The sequence below is a fragment of the Taeniopygia guttata genome, chromosome 1A (assembly GCF_048771995.1).
Source record: "Taeniopygia guttata chromosome 1A, bTaeGut7.mat, whole genome shotgun sequence".
NCBI classification, from domain to species: domain Eukaryota; kingdom Metazoa; phylum Chordata; class Aves; order Passeriformes; family Estrildidae; genus Taeniopygia; species Taeniopygia guttata.
The window spans coordinates 34,677,339-34,699,843 of NC_133025.1; the positions used below are offsets into that span (position 1 = coordinate 34,677,339).

The 22,505-nt window shown below is 39.2% G+C and overlaps 1 protein-coding gene across 1 annotated transcript in view; it reads right to left on the reverse strand.

Moving 5' to 3' along the window:
* The window catches only part of PTPRR (protein tyrosine phosphatase receptor type R), a 135,702-nt gene that overhangs the window by 11,406 nt on the left and 101,791 nt on the right, over window positions 1-22,505 (reverse strand). Inside the window, exons 7-10 of the mRNA XM_012569001.5 lie at window positions 17,368-17,554; window positions 11,866-11,950; window positions 5,965-6,044; window positions 4,502-4,639 (exon numbers count right to left, since the gene is read on the reverse strand). Coding sequence (XP_012424455.4) covers window positions 4,502-4,639; window positions 5,965-6,044; window positions 11,866-11,950; window positions 17,368-17,554 — 490 coding nt within the window. The remainder of the gene's footprint in view (window positions 1-4,501; window positions 4,640-5,964; window positions 6,045-11,865; window positions 11,951-17,367; window positions 17,555-22,505) is intronic.

The window sequence follows — 22,505 nt, forward strand, 5'->3', positions numbered from 1 at the left end:
CAATAGTTGAGTAAACTCCTGAGACTTCTTGATAAATGTGGGCATGCAACGCTCACTACAAAACCTTCAGGCACTCCAGACGAGTGTTTTTCTTGACTCTTTCCCAGAACTGGAATTGGCAACTTGTGTTGGGTGGACAATGAACTGTGGCTGTTCATTAAAATAACTTTCATTTAACAGTCTGTCCACTTTTAGTGAGATACAATGGATTATTTTTAACACTGTTGCTGTGCATCCTTTAAAAATACTGTTTGTTGCTGTTTTAAAAATAGCCTTGAAAATACAGGTGGGATAAGCTGAGGCAAGCACTTCCAAGGAGTGGAGAATTAACATGTTTTTAAAAGTTAACTGAAAAAAGGGAAAAAGATGGTGGTAGGAGGGATAAAGTTATCAGGTATATAGAAAATAATATACAAAATCTCAAGACCATAATAAAAAAAAGTAAACTGCCTCAAGCTGTTACTTGTACATAAAAGAAAATTCTTCTCTGGTAGGCACATTTTAAACCCATTCAAACATCTGATATAGTGGATGAAGGGTCTGGTGTCCAGCCTCATGTGTGCAAATAGTAAAATCTCACTGTACACATTATTTATCAGAAACAACCAAACATGGCCCCTCCCTAACCCAAACTAAACATTCCCTGACAAACAGGAAGTTTTTACAAAAAAACATTATCTCGCATTACTTTTAATTGATTTCAGCCTTTGTCCTTCCCCCTGCGACAGGGCTGCAGGCCTGGGCTTCCTTCCATTCCCTCTCCTGCCTCCTGGCATGCCTTATCCCTGCCATTGGGTGCCAAGCTTCAAGGGACTGCCCTTGAGGTGGATTTCCATAACTGAGTGGGATCTGGCCCTGCCGTGCTCTGGGGCTGGTGCCTGTGATTTATCACAGTCAATGTTTTCAACTAGCCAGAACTGCCTGCTGCAGCCTGGTCCCCAGTTCTGCCAAATGGAGGAAGGCTGCCCCGGGTGACATGTTTACTGCTTTAGATTCTCTGGATTTGGACCCCAAATAAAATTAATTTTAAAATTCTCAAATATTTGTGCAGTTGTTTAATTCCAACTCTACTTCTGGGATATTTCTCCACATAGAAATTTACACATTAAAGGTACCAATAACACAGCAATAAAGAATAATAACAGCAAAGATTCAATTCCAGAATCCCTTTTTACTCCTGCCCTCTATTTACTGTCACTACTATCTCAAGTATGAGAGGTACACTTTAAGAGGGCTTGCAGGATTTGCCTTCATATGCTGAAATCCTCACAGCACCAAACCTTCCTAAATTCTTCTAAAACCTATCTATGGTACCAATACTCAATTAGCTAATAATTAATCTTCAAAGAGGCTTATATGAAGTATGTAAAAGGTAGGATTTCTGAATTCCAAAATCTACTTGGCTGTACATACATAAGGGTAGACCATATATAGATCAACCAGGAAAACGTTATATGAGACATGAACTTTAAAGAGTGAGTTGTTCTAGATAATTACTGACAATAGGATTTGCATTATCTGAATAATAATGCAAAAGGAGTATTAGTTCTTTCTTCTTGCAGAGTGCTGTGCAAGGTTATCTACTTATGTTTCCCAAAATATGTTTCCTGTTTAATAGGTAATGTTGCTAGTATGTTTTGAAGGCAGAATAAATGCTTATTATTATGTAGTAAATCGATCAATGACAAAATCAGCTGATACAACAGAAGTGTATAAATTTCTCTATGAAATAATATATATATATATATGTCTATGACATTCTTACACCCTATGTATTATCTAAATTCCACTGCTCAGTTGTTCTGACTAAACTCAGTAATATATGAAAATTGTATGTGCCCTGTGTGTAAAGGTTTGGAGGATTGTGTAGTAGAATATTAGTACAGAATTAGAGATTCTTAAGAGATCATCTTCGGTTAGTGATTTATCTCTCTCAAAGTGAGATGATCACCCACTGGAGCTGACTACTGCTCTTCAGTGACCACAAAGGGTACCTAGATCACTAGATGAGATGTGATTTTCCTCATACTAATCCCAAAATCATGGCCTAGTTTCCAAGTTTCTCACCAGTTATTCAGGCAGAAGCTCCTTTGCTGTGGACTCTCCTTGCACAGGTAGATTTTCAATTTGTTCAAACATTCTGCAGTTTTGAGGACAGGTTTTACAAATTCTGCATGTTTCCTTTGTACAGCTGAAATAAATATTTTTCTCAGCACTTTACACTCATGTCTTTCATCCACCTTGCAAAAGCTCATACTTACCACAGCAAGTCTACACCATTTTTTCATCTGATACATGGAAATAACCCTATAGTAACCTTCATACACCATAATTTCACACAATTCCCATCAATAATGCAAATTTGTTCATCAATATCTTGAACTAGGACACTATGTCCCAAATAATTTTTCTTTTGCAAAATAAATTAATTTATTATTGAGATTAAGGTTTTTCATGTGTCTCTCATTTGAGAGCTCCTACATTATACGTTACTTCATACATTACAGCACATCATAGCTCAAATGAAGGCTGACTGGTGTTATAATAACTGAGGAATACAGCTTATACACAAGAGTCAAGTATGGAGGTTTGTTTGTTCAGGGGTGAATGTGGATGAGTGGATAAATATGCTTGCACATATGAAGGTACTTGTATGTCTGTATGCTGCAGATATACCTCCCTGAAAATGATGGAAATAAAGCAGACCACAGAAAGGAGAAAATACCAAGAGGTACTATGCTGAATAAAATCTGCTTTTACCTTCTCTATAGAGAGCAAATATTTTAGCAGTGAAGATTATATGCTGAGCATGGCCACTAAGAGTTTGCTTTCTTTTCAGTGGCAAGCAAGGTATCAGGAGGAACCTACTGACAGTGGGAGAGATCCTAAGGTTTCTAGACAGGACAGCTTGCACAAACACAGCCTCTCTATATAGCCTGGGAACAACTTGAGATTCCTCACCCTTTCTATATGGAGGAAATTACCACTGGCAGGCACAACAATGCCTATAAACACCAATGCCTAGAGCCTGCGTAACTCAGGTAAACACAGAGCTTCCTGACATGATGAAAACCACTGGGCACTTCTTTCAAGTCATTCTTCTTACACGGTGTCAGATGTGAGTGTTTAAACAGTCAGCATTTCCTCAGTGAAATATTTACTCTTTTGTTCTATTAGCCTGGTCGATTGCTATGCTTTCATGATTAATCTTAAATGTAGGATTCTGAGCACCTCTTTGAACAGTCTAGTGCAAAATGGCACCTAATTTGGGAATTGGTCTTGGGACATTTTACAGGACCAACCTACTTTTCATATACAGTTTCTTAAAATCCCCTGGATTTTAGGTCCACATTAGAAGTCCAAACTCATGCTGAGGAAGAGTGAAGCAACAGTTAAGGGCTGAAGAAAGAAGAATATGTCTACTGAGTGTACATTTAAATGGGGCAGTGAGTTTGAGCCCTGGGAATGCACTCAGACTCTTGGTCCTTGACCACTCAGACTAGAAACTTTGCCTGAATAAACTCTATTGCTCTACCATCATGCATCTGAGTTTGAACAGCAGGGGTGTGAGTGTAGCAGGGGAAATACAGCCCCAATGCTTACATGGCTTTGTGCTGAGATTTGATTGAGGCACCTACCTGGAGCTGGGAATCATTACTAAGTCTGGACTCAAGAAAAAAGTCCATCTCCTTTATTTCTGACTCTCTCTTGTCCACAAGCCCTGTAAACCACTTATTTAACATTTAGTCTTCCATAATAGGTTCTCTATTGACCTTCTGCATGGGAGAGTGAATTTTGTTCCTAATTTTTGGTAGTCAGAAATATGGGTGCTCGCACTATCAAGGAAAGCCTGACAAAAATTTACATGATTACTAAATAAAGATATTGAAGATATAGTTTGGAATTGACGCAAATGTCATGGAATGCATTACAGGCAGTTAGTTGGCCATTTGCCACTAAAATACAATTGTCAAGTCTAATTGATACCAAGGTAAAGAGTACTATTTCCATTCTGTCTAAGTTCCTCTGTGGTGTTGGCATCTGCGACCCCAAACTGTATTTCTGGGATGGTCCAGATTTGTAACATTGGGAATGTTTTGAATCCCTGACATTATAGCAAAGTGCAAACTTCAGCCATGTCAGGCAACTGCTAATCATACCATTAACCGTCTAGTCTTTATATACCAGAAAGTAAAAAGAAGTGACCAACAGTGAAAGTAATAGAAAGGTGACCAACAGAAAAATGAGGTGTTTCTTAAAAAGTTAGGAACCCAAAAACACAGATCTAGAAAATGGAATTCTTTTTTGTAATACATAATGTCTTACAGTGGCTATGCTGTTGCACTTGATGTATTTAGCTACCCCCTCATTATTTTTCACATATCTTATTAACAAATCATTTAAGAACCAATTATCTGCTAGCTTCCTTCCGTATCTTCTAAAGTCCCTTCTATAGTATGCAGCCATAGGAATAATTTATCAGTTTTGTTACTTGTCATACCTCATTTTTTTCTTTCAGCTTTGTGATCATAACAATGACAGGGCTGTCTTCTTGCCAAACCATCTGCCAGAAATCATTCACGGTATTAATCATGGGTCCCTGAGTTGCAATGAAAGCCTTCTCTTTACCTCCATATCCCTAGTTTAGAAGCAGACACAAAAACATTTACTTTAAATTCATGTGATCAATAAATTTTGCAGGTCAATAAAAGAGCAGAAGGGGAAAAAAAATGAATCTGAAATTAATAAAAAAATTTGAACTGAAAGAAGTTACAACTAAATGTAGAGCAGATCAGAAATTTTTCAGTAAAACAGTTTTTTCTCTGGAAACTTATTTGATGAACTTAAATGGTCATGAGAATACAGTAATTCCTCTCAAATTTCTCTGCTTACTTGGCTTCTTTTAACTAACTCCATTCTTCAAGTTATTGGGACTTTCCTCATCCAGTGGTATTTTAATCTATAATTTAAATTGTAGCAGTGTTTTCAAGCTAGTTTATAGTCAATAAGCCACAGGAGAGAAAAGAACTATAAAACTGGTATCTACAAAGTTTAATGACAGGAAAATCTTTAAAATACATGATTGCTTGTGGAGTCAAAGACAGCTATGCATGTTTTCTGAGGGAGAAATGCCTTTATGAGACTTTATAGGAAGGACAACATATATAGGGAGCATGGGGAGTTCTAAGACACATTTGAGCATTCAGGATTTCAAAGAAAGGTCAGGCAAACAGTGGAGAAGCAGAAGAGAGGGCAACACCCGCCTTTTTAGGGAAAGACAAGAAGAAATGAAAAAAACAAGACACTCCTTCTTATTTTTTTCTGTAAAAAGGAGAAGTTATGATTTTGTGCAGTGACAGCGTGCCCAACAGTAATGCAGGAGAGAGCCTGGCAATGTCTGAAGTGAATGAGTGAATGGAAAACAGCATGACGTGGTGTGGCAGCCTCTCGCCTTGGGTCTTCATTTTGGGAGCTTTTCTCCATGACAGCTGCTACTCATTGCAGGAACCAGTGGGATAACCCTGAGCTGGCACAAACTGTCCTCCAGCCACTCACCAATCTGCCTGAACATACTTTGTTCAAGACAGGTCTGTGAGGATCCCAGCAAGCCCGATGATTTTGTATACATGGATGTGAAATTTCATTTCATTGCTGGGTTGCATTTTTTTCCACAGTTGTTGACAGTTCAGCTGGTGTAATGCATGTGTTTCTTAATGTTTTTTATAAATTATTATATAATTTTTTTTTTAATTACAAACATTTCTGTACATTCTGTGCATTATGTGGTCTTTGATAGAAATGGCTTATGAAACTATCTCTATCACATATATGTAGACAAAAGGATTTGGAATTATCAATGAAGATGGGTAACAGTAAAATAAGTGGCACCTTGGCAAAGCCAGCTATTCACACAGCACATGAAGTAGTTTCTCAAAAGTACATGAAGAGTGTACATTTACTTACCCTAATGTAGTTAGCATTTATGTAGGTACTCAAGGAATCAGATGGATTTTTTGGTTTCAAATACACTCTGCTTAGAGGATCTAAGAGCACAAGGAAGATAGAAATTGATAAGAAAACCCATAATTAGAAGATTTCAAAAGAGAATCAAAGACTTTCTGAAGGAAAAAAACCTATTATTATTTGCGGCTGTCAAGCAGTAAAGAATCACTAAATTCTTCCCTCTGCAAAGGATCATCACGTGTAACTAAGGCACCCCTGTACTGCACAGTGCTGGGCTGTGCAGAACCATCTCAGTGAGCTGTGGGCACTGAAGCAACACTGTCAGACACAGGCAACACTCAGCGAGGTCGAGTCTGCCCATGCTGCCTTCAAGCTGACCCTCCTAGGCTGTCACTAAAACCTGTGTCCTATCATTGGACAATGGCTCATAATTACACCAAGCACTTTGAACTTGACTCTGGTACTTTAGCCTGAAGCTATAGTGTTCAGTGATTGCACTGGACAGTTGGATTTAAATTAAGAAAATATTCCTCTGCTTGGGATGAAATAAAATATACTGTTTTATACCAATTCATGTTGACTGTAAGGGGCTAGACTAGGTAATCCATAGTCTCCCCTTCAGTCCTGTGTCCTCATCTGACACAATTTGTGACCTTACATATGTACTGGAGTAGAGACACAATGCCAAAATCGAGGAACATTTTTTGTCACAATCTTCTTTCCTTCAGTCTTGGATGCTCTAGAATGGAGTGGGGGCCAGTTCTATTGAGTAAAGAGCTGGGGGTTATTAAATCCCTCCGTGAAAGGAAGGTCTTGCTTCTTCATTTGTGATGATGAGACCTGCCCCTCCCTCCCCCCCCCCCGCCCCCCCCGCCATGCACTACCATTTTGGAATTAAAGCAGCATATTCTCAAGTATGCACTGTAAGGGGGAAGCAGGCAGGGAGCAAGATGCCCATGTTGTGGCTTTCTAGTGACACACTTTGACACACTTTTTCTGAAAAAAATATTCTGCTACTAACAACATGATATAGAAATATTTCTGTACTGAAAAAATCTTTTCTTCTGGCAATTTGCTTAAATACTTAGTTATAATCAGCAGGGTTTTTTGACAGTATACAGACATGTATCGGTTTGGAAATAGTGTCTGGATAGCTCCTTTGCTGAGTGCAATCTAGGCAATGTGTTTAAAGATACACAGGTAGGCACTGAGCTGGAAAGAGATAAAAAACGTTGCTTAGTGTATAGCCCTGCCATTTACACAAAAAATATAGAACTGATATATACACATATGCTACAGCAAAACCTAGTATGTTCAGAGTTGCTTCTGGATTTGTTTTGTGACTTTTCATCTTCTTCCTAAGAACATGATAAAATCTTTGCAAATCAAAGGAAGAGGAGGGATGATCCCAAACATACTTTATGTCCTTTTCCCACTGGAGGTCACAGGAGCACCTCAGACACGAGTGGAGCCTTTGTAGAACACAGAATAATGTTTTGAAAGTATGTTTCTTAAAATATGCAAATGACTCCATAAAAGTCTGTATATGGAAGTCTTATCTACTGTGGTTAATAGCACTAGTGAACCCTAATTAACTTGTGTTAAAATATCTTTGTACTAGCTTTCCAAACATTTTTTCAATTAGAGGGTTTTTTTGTTTTGTTTTGTTTTGTTTTTCCCTTAACAATATGAGGACAGGAAACCTCTCATTTCTTTTCAGCACAGATTGGTTATTAGCCATTTCCACAAATGCCTCAGGCTATGTGGCCTTGAAAAAAAACACCCGCTTCCTCTAGCTCACACAATGCCTCTGATTCTGGTGTTGCTTGACCCCTACCTTAAAAAACCTCTTCCAAGCAGACCCAACATCCAGTTTAATTACTATGTCTTGAGATAAATCCCTCTGTTACTAGGGAGCAGATAAATTGGCTCCACAATTTCTGAGACCTCCTTCCAACTCCAATCAATGAAATAAACACTGCTTCCGAACAGGAATCTTTTCTAAATTAACAGTCATGATCAGTTATGAAATAGGCAAGTGCTGTAAACTGAGCTCTGAGAAGAGGAAAACCTGAGCAATGCTAAAGATCCAGACCCACTAGGCAATCATCAGACACAAATGGAAGTCATTAGCTTCCTCTTGAATGACGAATACCTTGCACATAATAATCTTATCCTTAAGGATGGCAAAGTCTTGGAGTCTGAAGCTACAGCAGGACAGATGTTGACTGCAAGGCTGAATTCCTCAATGTCTATAAAACATCTGAAAATGCACTGGTGCTGCTAAGCACTTATAATTATTAATAAAATACAGTTTTAACTGAGGCAAAATGACTGCTGTTTTTTCCCATGTATCTAGGAAGTCTGGAATAGTTCTCTCAGTAGACTAGAAGGTGCGTCTTCTAACTCCTGTTAATGTTGTCCTGAATTTATAATGTTGGAGGAATAGTAGAGTATTAAAGGGACTGTAACTTGCCTCCATGAGAGTGCCTGGTGCAGGGAAAAAGCAGGGTTATATGGTAGCAGTGCTGGACAACCTCCTGCCATGCCATGGCTACTGGAGGATCATTCACTCTGTGGACTCCATTGGTGCTTTCATTAGGGAGCAGAACTGGAGCAAATATGACTCTTTGCAGTCAGGACTAGGGAGTGAAAGGCAGCTCAAAAATTTCAGCATCAAAACAATGTTTTTTCCGGCATCTGTTTATATGCTTTCACAATAAAGTGTTTTGATCATATGACTTAACTTTCCCCTTGTCTTTAGTGGAATGTCAGAGCCAGTGTTAGCACAAGTACTTCAAGCAATAGATTGTGGAATTCTGGGTCTGACCCCCTAAATGGTTTCTATCTTCATGTTAGTGTGAACCTGCTGTTCTGCCCAGGATGTTTTCATGCATACTTTGACTTAAGGTTAGTCTTCGGAGAGGGATAAGGAATGGTAAACTAATGGATGTGTTGCACATACAAAGATGCCCACACAATAGTGTTAAACCACTTGCTCCTTTGTAAGCAGAAGTCCATGCATACTCTGAAATACCATAGGAATTCTGCTTCTGGTTTGAGATGGAGAAGTGAGACAAGAAGTAGGAAAGATACAGAGCTGAAGAAGTAGTGGGACATATATAAGAAGACAGTAGGAAGCTGAGGTCCTGCCGCAGTGACGTGTAGTGGGGGGCTGCAGGAGACAAGCAGGCAAAGGTGAAGATGTGGAGTAAGAGGATGAGGAATGAGCTGCAGGGCTGCTATTCTGCCACAGGAATGTCGCTGTGGTGAGATACTGGGAAATTTGTGTGCAGGATTGGAAACCTGCTCAGAGGGTGTGAGAAATACTGTAGACTGGTGGCAGAAGTGATGCAGCTGAAGATACAGAGCAGGGTTTAACAGAACTATGGGTGGGGTCATAGAAGGAAGGATGGAGAAACACTGATCTTAAGGAACTTAGCCACTCAACTCTGATTCCACACTGGCCCTCAGTAGTTGAATTAGAATATTATTTTAATACAAATAACACTTAGAGAACTTAAAGTGACAGCCTGGTGTTTGCATAAGAGTGTTGGCTATGTTATACTGCAACTGAAACATCTGTCATAGAAATGTAACACCTCCTGTATTTTGTAGTTTTCCATACAGAATAATTTTCAATAGGCATTAGTTGTATTTCACATGAGTGTGTCTGGCTGGGTGGTATCTGCTAACATAAACCTGCCCTCATGCAATTATCTCTTGGAATGGATAAGGTCATGGAATTATCTCTTAGAAAATGAGAATATCCACTGCAGCATAGAGGGTGGAGCTGGCAGGATTGGGCATTTTTAGGACGTGACTTGTCATCACAGGTGCCCCGATTCAGGAGACGCACCCAGTACTGGGAATGGAAAAGCTGATGCGGGTGTACAAAGCAGTGGGTGGATATCATCTGAGCAGGAAACCAGGAAAGCTGTTCTATTTAATCACTCAAATAATTTCCAAACCCTCTCAGACTGGGAGTGGGGTGTGCAAATGTTTATTATGAGCATGTGTCTCAATCCTCAAAATATCTTCTTTGAAAAAACCTGGTGCAAACACACAACAAACCTCCTGATTTCTGCCAAGGACAGTTACAAAGCACCTGTCAGTGGGCAGCTGTGGTGCACACCAGCAGCATGCTTGGATTGAAAATGTGCCATGGAGCTAGCAGCACATCCCAGCTACTGGAGGTGAGGATGCACAGGCACACTGGTTCTCAAAGCTCATCAGCATTGAGCAAGGCCCGGCTGTTGTGTCCCAATTCAAAACACATGCTACAGTGAAACTGGACTCATCGCATTTGCAAGGCTTTGCTGGAGGTGAACCTGATGGTGGCTGGGGCAGTCTGGACATGAGATGCTATGGGAAGGGAGAACTCCTTCCAAAAATATGCCAGTCAGGCAGAGAGGGGCTGGTGATATCTTGTCTCTGCTGCAGCTGATGGCAAAAGTCCTGCTGTCATCAAAGGGGTCAGGATTTCACTTCTGTGTACATCCTGTTGGCACTGGGACAGACTCTCAGGGATGCTGAATTGTCTGATTGTTGGTATCTAACTTGCATTACAGTTACCTTCTGTCTTTAATTTCCTTCAATATTTCTTGACTGAACTCGGATTCACACAGGTATTGGTTACAATAGATAAACCAACCTTGAACACGGTGAAAATTTTACTGGAAACTAAAGAGAAGCAAGGACTCCACACAAGCTTCTTTCCCAGCTAAATATCACATTTCTGAGATTAATCTAAAGGCTGAAGGCCATCAGTTTTCATTAGTTTGACTGCAAGGCATTGGTGTGATAAGAACAAATTATAATGTTTTCAGGTTTGGTGAGAGAAACCTCATAATTGATGATGTGTGAATTTGAATGACTAACATATAACATAGACCCGCAAGGATATTCTAGAGATGTTTAGAAAGCAAACTTCTAGTTGATAGGATATGCTGTCATTGTAAAAGTATTCTTCATTCCAAACCTAAGCAAGGGATTTACATTTTTCTGTGGGAATGTTCTGTAATATTTGGAATCACTGAACTTTTTCACTTTGGTGATGCCAAAAATTATAAAACTCAACTATTCATGTCTATATTTAGTGTAATGTTAAAACTTCTGCAACCTATTTTGAAACAGAACACAAAACAAAATGTTTAATAAAAGAGAAATGGAATATCTCATTACCCACTAACAAATGTTATGAAAATAGCTGCATTTCAGAGAAACATGTATTTTGAAGGAAAACTATTCCACTGAGAAGTTTTCAATCACCTCCAATTATATCAAAGCAATTGTATATGGAAATATATAAAATGAAAATACAGAACCAGTATAGCAAGGCAGCAACAAGTTAAGAGCAACGAAGAGACAGCATCAGGAATGTAAACAGATTCCTGCAAAGAGAGTTTAGTGCATGGAGAAGAAAAAAAGCAGTCACCAGAGGACCTTTTAAGACAGAAGCCCACTATAAGACAAGATAGGTTACATCTGCTTTTTGTAGTCTGGGTGTTTTCAGTCCCAAGTATCTTGACCCAACCAGAAGGAATTCAGTGACTGCAAGATGGTTTGGGCTATGATGAGGAGCTAATGCAAAGTATGGCAGACCTCACTGTCCCCATCCACCTGAGCTGCCTTTCAGAGAAAATCAGCATAAGCCAGGCTTGCCCTTCAGCATGTGGCTGGGATGCTGCCAACCTGTGTACCTACTAAGGCATTGAGTGAGAGTTCTGCATTTGCCAGTCCTACAGCACTGGGCTTCTGTTATCTTTCTACATGGAGTATAAATACAAGTATGAATGAGTACACAACAAGCAAATATAAAGACAGTTAGATTTTCACAGCAATACATTCTCAAAGCAGGACTAAATGTCATAGTAGGAAGCCATGGGCTAGCTTACTTACTTGGCAAAATTGTTTTATAGCGGTTTTTAGTTCCATGACTTGGGATGTCAATTTCTTTGGGATCCACAAAATTCATTGGTATTTCCTATAAAAAATAAATTAAATCAGACTGATGTTTCCAAAGGAGCCATGCAGGAAATTATCACCAGAAGACCATCTGCTGTTACACAACTGTCTCTTAACATCAAAGTTATTAAGCAAAACGTGGTTCCCACCTCAAGCCTGTCAACACCCTTCCTTTAATAAACACAGGGAGCTGCATCTTGAAGTGGTGACTTCCAAGGAACACTTCTGATGAATTATTAAAAAAAAACATTTTTATGGGATTAGGACCAAGGTAAAAATTCACTAAAATTCACTCCAGAAAAATGGAGTTCAAAAGTAAAGTAATGTGGCAAAAAAGAGCAATACTTTACATAATTGGGGCAGGAACTTTAAAAATAATGAAATATTAATATATGGTAAACCTTAGGAAAATTTTGTGCTAAGCCCTTATCAATGAAATTCAAAGACCTCACTTGCCTTTTATTTAAACTACTAGAATGAAGTGCCTTAGTGTTTTGCATTCAGACTCAAAAGTAATAAAATTCTGAAGCTATTTTTTTTCTTCTCATTTTCATCTTTTAGTGACTGATTTATATTGCAGATGTGCAAGTAACTAATGTGACAGTTTCCTTTAAATTTCAAAAATACGCAAATTATAAACTCCTCATTACTTAAAATTACCGTTTTTGAAAGTTTTTGTCATCATGAAAAGTAAAAAATTGCATTGAACAAAATATTTAACTTGGTTTAAGGGAGAGTAAGAACAATTTTGATTTTGAGGTCCTGAAACAATGTTTCTACAGTTGAAAAAAAACAAACCTTTTAAAAAGGCAGAATGAAACATGCAGGGGTTTGTGGGGGTTTTTTTCATTATTGTGGGGGATGTTTTACCAACTATAATAACCTGGCAAAATCACATTAAAAATGCTTCAGTTTACCCAAATCTTCATTACTATGCTGATTTTTTTGTTTGGCCACCATTATTTAAATTGTCTTAGAGTCAGCTGGAATTCAATCTTCAGTAAATTAATACTTCTACTTAAAAGAACTAGAAACTTGGAAACATCATGCTAGCCTGGGACATTTAGCCTAAGAGACAGTGGCATATTATGTAATTGCCTCTTAGAGACACATAGGAGTATGAGGATGCTCTGTTGGCTTGCATCACTGGAAAATTTACTTAAGGATTTTCCTCCAAAATGATTTGGTTTCTATTCTAGAGGTGCAGGCCTACCCAATACTTTGGTACAGCAGAGATGCATGGTCTCTGTCCTTCAGACACAAGCTCTGGTCCTGTCCAGCATCACTGACCTCTGCAGGGATTTTTTTTTAAAGGAACAGGGATGAGGACTCTAACAGCTTGTCAAGCAGGCACCCAACAGCAGACTTTTACATGGGTTCACCAACCAGGGGAAGTTACACTTTCACTTTACTGCTTGAAGAGATGGCCAAATTAAGTAAAATTTAGATGGTTCATATTGAAATGATGTGATTTGTCTCCACTTCCCAACTTGGCTTCCAAACATCTTATTATGTGAGGTTTCATCTGTGTTGATTTTTATTTTTCTACCTTCTCTGCCTTATGCCCATGCATTTCATGGACCTTCTTTATTCTTCCCCTCTCCCTCACTCAGTTTCTTCCTTGATCGCTTTTGTCTTCAGCTGGCTCCTCAAAAGAATGACTTGCTGTGCCAGGCCAGCCAAAGTGCTGCTGCTAAGACACACCTTCCTTGCAGGTACTTCACCCAGTCTTTTTTCAGATCGCTGTACTACCATCCATATGATGGCTGTCCTAAGTTCAGGATCTTCTCACTTCTAAGACTTCATTCTTACATAATGAAGACTTCATTCTTACCTCATCCCCACTACCTCGGGTCAAACCATCTCACCTCTGACGTGCGTCTAATGCTGCTTCCTCATGCACAAAACTACAACATGAGCTCCCATACCCTCCTTATATTCACCTCTGACTTCTATTGCTTCCCAATGGTGACCTCTGTCTGAGATTTACCCTTGGCCCTTGGGCTCCCAAATGTTCTAATTGGCTGCTCTAGAGCTTCCCGAGCTCAGTTCTGGCTTAGTACAAACACCACCAATACACCAATACATGGCCTCTGAAGGCTTTTGGTGCTAAACTATGCATCAAGTGAGAGAGAGCAAGACACTAAGCTTGTGCTCAATGGGATCTCTGTCTGCCATCTACAGAGACTGGAAAAAGACGTGAGGAAGAGTCCTCTGCCTGCCCAAGTGATGGGGGTTGGTGAGGGTCTTATAGATGTGTGGCTGCCTCCCTTACTATGCCTGCTGAAATTTTTTAACAGCTCATCATTTGGCGAATTACTAACAGATGCAAAAATGCCACCAAGTTGAAAACAGAAACACATTTCTTTGGGCCAACCGGGACCATTAATAACATTAATCACTTACATCCTGTAAACACTTTCTAATCAGTGGTCTCCTCCCAGTAGTAAGTAGTTGTGAGTCCAAGGGCACAGACAGAAATCTGACAATACACCGTGGATCACAGCCACAGACAAGTCACTTATTCTGAAACTGGCTGTGAGAAAAAAGAGATTATTCCAGAAAAAAAAATCAGGATAGTACGGTGATAACATTCCTGCTAACAGGGGAGCAAATAAGCCCAGCAGACTGCAAATAGCAGGAACATGTGCAAACTAGTATACAAACTCTGTAGATGTATATAGGCAATATATATATAATTATTTTATTAAACATATATATTTAATTAAATAATTGCAAATAATGCACAAACTGGACATAGTTATATATAATTGCATGCAAGTGCTCAGTCACTTTCATGCAATTATAGATGCATATGCATATTGTTCATGGGCTGGTTTCCCTCTCTGAGTGATACCTTCTAATAGCAGGTATTCTAGCTCACATTAGCTTTTAAGTGCTATTCATACACTTGAAGAAGTATGATTTGGATCTCTGAAAGCATTCAAGAAAATGTAGTAAAATTTAGGAAAATTCAGGCAGGTAGTCATTATACTCATCCCTCCTATTTTTCAGGACCTAATTTTATAGATTTAATGATTAGGCACTTTCTCATGCAGGACTGTATTTTTTGACATTTGGGTGTTTTGGGTATGAATTTTATCTTCTATCACCAACTTCTGATATTCTGTCCTTTGAAGAGTAGCAACTCAGGCTACTAAAGGAAACATATATGCTGGGCAAATTATGGTTCTTTCTCCTTGCAAAACAGGTATGTTCTCCCAGCCAAATATACCCTTTAATGAAGTAATATCTCTTCAGTTGTTAATTAAAAAAAAAAAAAAAAAAAAGAACAAAAAATAACCTGAAACTATTAATATTTTAATTTTCCAGTGAAAACTTCGACCGTTTCTCTACTTTTTTCATATTTGGAAGCTTTTCATGAGAGCTAAAAACTCTAGTCTTCAGAAGACTGCCTTACTGTCTTTCTTTAGCTAGTTAAAATGAACTGTGTGACAATGGCTGAGGGTTATATACTGCGTTCTTTGCATGCCTCAAGCTCCTACTTGAGCTATTATCTGTGGCAAGGAACATAGCAAACAGATACTGTTCAAGAGCTTCATCTTAAAACACATTTCTAAAAATGGTTTAAAAACAGAATAGACGAGTCATGACCTTTTCAATAAAATTCTGTGAAAACACCGAATGGCCAAAGCCATGTTGTGCCCCCCTGAGGGACAAATAAAATGTGACTCTGTCTCCCCAAAGCTGTGCACAACTGCTGTGTGAGACGATTCGAGTCAACAGGATTCTATGAGGTGCTAATTTGTCTGTACAAACTGTCTCTTAACATGGGGGGCTTAGGCATGATGAAGTTATTTCTTCCGACTTTCCTGCCTAAGCAGCAGAATGGCAGAGAACCTATGGCATAACTGGTGAGAAAAGTATGTTGGATGATTGTAATTTTTTCTGTGTACACTGTCTGTCCATTTTTTGGAAGAAGAATTGAGGGATTTACTTTTCTTAAGCAAATGACTTTTACAATAAACCTTGGATTTTAAAGGCAATTGAAGAGGCTGCTCCATAGGATGCAATTATTCATAATGAAAAGCTATTTTTAGAGTAAGATGGCAAACATCACTGGTTGATTCACATGCACAAATTGGAAACAAAAGGAAACCTAGAGTCATGTGCTCTGGCCTGTTTAATTTTAATTCCTTCCAGTTTCTCTGATTTAGACATCAGATTTCTAGACATACAGGTCTCTGGATCAATTCTGGAACCCTTCTGAAAAACTGCTACTTCTGGCCCTCTGGTTTCTCAGCTGCTGAAGCACAACTGCTACATCACACCTCTCCACTTAATACATCAGTAAGTGCATATATGGACTCCTTTAGGATTCCTGGATGACTACTAGCTTACTTTTATTAATTTTATTGATTTGTTATAGCATCCCTTCCACTAATGCTTCACACTCAGACAGAACTTCTAGTGATCTGCTTGAACCTATCCCTGCTATAGATGTAGGAAATTGCATAAGTTCTTCTAGGGTCAATGCAGATAAAAATAATGAAGTCATTTCTCATCTACTGGTTCAATTTCCTCAAATCACTTTTCTAGCCTTTTGATCATCAATTGATGATGATTCTTTAGTAAGCGTCATGCTTTTGATCTGTTTAAACATGAAGTTACGATTTTTTAAATTCAAAATTTTTTGTCCTGCATTACTTAGCTTTCACATTCAACTGGCATCAGTTTATGCTCTTTTCTCTTTCCCTTGTAAAATATGACTCCTTTTTTCTGACAGCTTCTTTCATCTGAGTGTTTTACAATACCAGACTTTTTCAGGTCTTCTTAAAGTAATGTGTTATAATGTGTTTTCCCTGACTGAGTTTTTCTGCTCTGACTTTTTTCCACCTGGCTACTTTCTTCATTTTAGATTCTTACCCTTTTTACTAATAAATGCACTTGTAAAATACTTCAGGGTTTTTTGTCTTGAGTATATTAGGCTGCTGTATGGCCTGCTTGTTAAAGGCATTTTGGACCTTGGGAAAAAAGTGTGGGTGTCCCTATCTGCTCCAAAAAATAATTTACAGTGACTAAAAATTTAGTGCTCAAATTGCAAACATACATGTGTTTACCTGGGAATAAACAAAATCTTCAATTATGACTGTGTTTTCATCATAGTCTTTGTTATCTCGTTGAAACTGTCACAGTGTTACAGTTCTGACTGTTTGCACTGTAGGTCTATTATAATACTTAGCCCATCTATGATGGGACTTCAAACCAAGAGGAATCTATATTATCCACAGATAAAACTGACTCCTCTGTCTTTAGTGCACAAACATAAAACACCACCTTGAATATCTCTCTAATCTGCCATTTGGAAACAATTTGTACCTTGGCATTAAAGTGCCACCCAATTATTTTTTTGTAACAGTTTCTGTTGTGCCACAATGTCAAAAATCTTCATTTCAAGCATGTTGTTAAACTCACCATGAATTCTGTTTGAAGTAAATGAGAACATGAAACTGTGTCTCGAAGTTGCTGCCGTGTCAGGACGCGGCCAGCTGACTGCAGGTATTCCATCGCTACTTTTTCTCGTGGTGTTGGCACAGTGACGAAGGGTTCAACACTTCCCAAGCTGCTCATATCCAAAGTTAGTGAGACATTGGATCCTCGTCTGCATTAGAAAATAATTCAAATGGTTATAGGAGATCTGTGTTACTGTAAATCCCATACTCATGAAGCTGATCCTGAGTTTTTTATGCACCATGACTTTCTCTATAGTCACTGATGGATTTGGGCATGCAAAGACTCCAAGACTGGTTTCACTGGAACCACTGAGCAGACGGAAAACCAAGTACATTCTACTTCTTTAATCTAACAACCAATGCTGCAAAAATGTGTGCTGGGGGCAACTATTTGAATTATTCTTAGAAGCAGAAACAGCTCCCTATATGCTCTTTATTGTTATGAATGTCAAATGTGAAAGTGTTATTTTGGTAAGGAAGAAATATTTCACAGAGAAAAGCACAGGGGATATATTTCTACCTGATACACATAACAGTGTGAAATAAATTCACAGTTATGTCAGGTTCATGTTGAAGAATTTATTGATACTAAACATACATAATGGAGCAGGAAAATTTTATACAAACAGCAGAAATAAGTGAAAGGCAGAGTAAACATTGCGACTACCAACACAGTAGACAATGTCTCATGCTAGGTAGAAGGGAAGGGAGAGGCAATAAACCACAATAAATTATCTGTGTCTGAGGAAAAGGAATGGTCTCAGACTTAAAAGGGGCTTTTGAAATGCCAAACATCTCTTACATGACTATAAAATTCGTAACATTTCCATTTCTACAGGAAAATAAAGTTGGATTTCGTAACAACCTTCAGCCATGAAAATACAAATACACCACACTTGTATGGGGCTTGGTATGAGCCCTATTCTTTTTGGAGCTTTCTTAAAACAACACTTAAGACAACTGGCTTTCTTTTGTATTTTCAACACAGCAATCAAATATTATCTACTTGACTCTTAACTTTAGGCATATTGATTGCAAAAAATCCATGGTCTGCAAACTGTGATGACTAAACACAAATTTATAGGCATTTATCAAAGCTTTGGTGTTTACTAAGCAGCAATCAGTCCTGTAAGACTGACAGATTCAGCTTGCTGAGCTGGACCACAGATGCTCAGCTCAGTTAGCATTTACCAAGCAGCTATGCACATACAGAGATATGGGAACACCAGTTTGATTCCTAACTCGGCACATTATTGGCTCTCCATTAAGATGTGCTTCCAAGGAAGTTCTTTGAACTCTTGGTTACTCTGCCATGCTTGGATATACACAAACATAGCATACGATTGTCTCAAGTCTCTCCTAATAGTCATCCTGCCAGATCGGTGTATAACTCTACACCTTGCCCATTTGTAAAATCCCCTATACCAATGCTTAACCATTTACTGTATAATCTATTATCCGGTGATTCTAGTTTTTCTGCTGAAATTCTGCTTGGTTGTGTGCATTTCTCATCTATAGGAGAACTGCTGGGAGAGTGTGATTACACACCTCTCTGAACACTGGATGTTAAGACACAACTGTCCCTTTTACAGTAATACCACATATAATACAGACATCATCTGATAGTATCTGTGAGGCAAATGCCAATGTTGGGGGAATGCTTTCCTCTACAGAAGCATGGAGTCATTCGGGTTAGAAATGACCTCCAAGACTGGTGAGTCCAACCTTTGATTGAGCACCACCATGCCAATTAAATCACAGCATTAAGTGTCATGTCCAATTGTTTCTTGAACAGGGGTGGTGACTCCACCACATCCCTGGAAAGCCCATTCCAATTCTTGACAAGCCTTTCAGTAAAACAGTTCTCCCTAACTTTCACCCTGAATCTCCCTTGGTGCAGCTTGAAGCCATTTTCCGTTGTCTGTTCCTAATGGTGCGGGAGATGAGGTTGATGCCCTCTCAGCTTGTTGTAGAGAGTAATAATGTCTCCCCTGAGTCTCCTTTTCTCCAGGCTATAGATCCCCAGCTCCCTCATCAGCCTTTCAAAGGACTTGTGCTCCTTCTTCAGCCCCATTGCCTGTCTCTGGACATGCTCCAGCACCTCTATGTCCTTCTTGTAGTGCAGGGCCCAGAACTGCGCACAGGACTCAAGGTGTGGCCTCACCAGTGCTGAGTGAAGGGGGACAGTCACTGCCCTGATCCTGCTGACCACACTATTCCTGACACAGACCAGCATGCCATTGGCCTTCTTGGCCAGCTGGGCGCATGCTGGATCATGTTCAGCTCATGTTGACCAGCACCTCTATGTCCTTTTCCACTGTGCAGATTCCTAGCCACTTTGCCCTAGCCTGTGGAGCTGCAAGGAGGTTTTGTGGCCCAAGGGCAGGACCTGGAATTTCACCTCATTGAACTTCATACACGTCAGCAGATGTTTCAGTAATTTTATTTTAAATTGAGCGATTTCTATCATGTCAGTCTACATGAATAGAAATTACTCCAGTCACTCCCCTGTCACTTAGCAAAGCACAAAGCAATAATGTCCAAGAGACAAGACCACCTGGTGGAATAGGCGAATCTCACATTGTGTCATTTTGTTCACAAGCCTATTTCAGCTTAGGCGATGGGTGGGTGGGAGCAAGAGCTTTGCTGCCCAGACCTGCAGATGGTAACAGTGAGTCAGCAGTGGGTGTCTGGCTGCCTCCAGGGGTAGATGGGGTCAATTTCTGTTGGTACAGGGAAGTGGGTGGGGTATGATTCTGTTAATTGTGCTAGAAGGTAGGCAGAAGTGAAGTAGCATCCTGAGCAAAAAATGATGGGAAAGTGGTACATGCGCAGACTACCAGTAGTGCTCTGTACCTTGTGGCACAGCCTGCATGGCACTGGAGCGTCAGCCAGCAATACCAGCACTCACACCCAGATCCAGAGCTGTGATAGTCTGGGAAGTGGGCACACCATGGTGGCTGCTCTCAGCTGGACCCTACAGGAGGGTGCTGGCTCATATGCCTATCCCGTTTCCCTGGGGACTGTGCCAGACTGGGGGAAAATCAGTTCTCAGCTCCACACCACCTCTCAAGGAAAACATCCTGTTAGACCTCTCTGTCACAAAACCCCTCCTCTGACCTCTTCTGACCATGACTAGCAACTTATTCCACAGAATTTCTGACCAAAGCACCTCTTCTGACCATGACTAGCAATTTATTCCACGGAAAAAGGCAGTCCTTAAGCAGGTGTCTCTGAGTACGTATATTGCAAATCCAGTCTTTTGAAAACCATCCAGAAATCCACGGAAGAGCAGTGCAATGAATCCCTACAAATCTGCTTAGACTACCTATGCTTGAGAAATGGGTAGCAATTTAGATTCATACATACTTCTGGGAGAACCTACTGGGATTTCCTAATATAGAAGAAAAGTATTCCCATTGTCCAATAACAAAGTACAGTGAAAATGTTAATATTTTCTTTGGCTTTTACATTGTTATAACTGACAGTCTTGGCAACATGGCAATTTCCTTTTTAACAACAACAAAAAATATACCTGATCTAATTATAACTGTGAGTTTACAGCTTTTACCATTTATGGGGATTATTGATGAACACTGATCTTACTTACTTTACTTTTAGTATCTTACTTACTCTGGAAAGAAGAACCAGTTCTTAGGTGCATATTTAATGCATTAAAAGGTATACATTGAATTAAAACTGAATATAAAGCAATCTTCTTAGAAGTTCATGAGAGGACAAACAACAGATCACAGTTCTAGAGGTAATTCTTCCATAAATATGGGTACCAAAAGAACCTTTTTGAAGAAAATCAATTAATAAAATTCTTTAAATAATGTTTAGATACATTAGAAATTATATAAACAATATTAGCATTGATCACACAGACTTCTCTATTGCATTTTTTATGCTGAGGAACAGGGCTGAAAACAGAACATTTTGCATTGTCTTGAAAGATGAGGAAGGGCCTGAACTTGATGATGTGTTTGTATGTTCTAATAGAAGATGCTTATAGTCTCAGGTCCTCCTCTAGACTCTTTGGATTCTCAATGCTCCTCTAACACTTAAATTCCTCACTCTCTGTTAAAGAATCAAAAGCAACAATTCTCTTCTCTATTGCTACCTGGATGGAAAGAGGTTACCTATTGAGCTCACCTGTTTCCACCTTACTAGAAGGGACTGCACAAGGCTGGCAACAAGGAAGTACCACCTAAAACAAACCCTATTTTTGGTAACAAGCACTTGCCTAAATCAAATTTTGAATAAGGAAATCACAATCAGACCAGTGACACTTCAAATCAGACAGTTCATTTTATTTGGGGATACACACATACATATATATATATATATATATATAAATAAAATTTGTCTCCTGACTGGTATTTTTCCACTTCAAATTAGAGTAAGGGACCCATACACATGGGTTTTCCCTTACTTCTCCAAGCCAAGCTTTTTTTTCCTCTTTTAAATAATTTTATATTCTTTACGTTCCCCATGTGAATCATCTAGGCCAAATAAGAGAAGGTTTTGTTATGATACACCTACCCCAGCATCCTCTTGAGGTTGTGTCTTGATGGGGAAGAGTACCATGTGAGGAATCTGAGGAATTGTAAACATTTGTGACAGCACTATATTAAAATTGTCAGGAGACTAATTCTTCCGAAGTTCCACCAGCTGGGACAGTCACCTCATTGCTGGGTACGTGAATAAGTGCAATCAGGAAACCACTTGTGTCTGTGTATTGTCTGGAATCCCAGAGGGGGGGTGTTACTGCATACCCACAAATCTCTTTTCACTTGGATAGTAGGAGCAAGTCCACTGATGAGAATTCACCAGAGTATTTTAAATAATACGTTTACAGAAGTAGATTTTATTACAAGGCATGCTAAAATAAAAATTTTAAAAAGCAATGTTTGTTTGAAAATTCTTGAAAGGAAGCTCCACCTGTCCACTTTGGAGGGCCACCAGGTTACTAAAGCCCTATTAAATTAGTGAGTAATTTCCAGGTCTTCTCTGACCCTAAAATTAAGACATAGATTTGATTATGAAAGCCCAATTGCCCTACAAAGCCCAATTTTCCCAGTTGTTTATTTGAGCTGA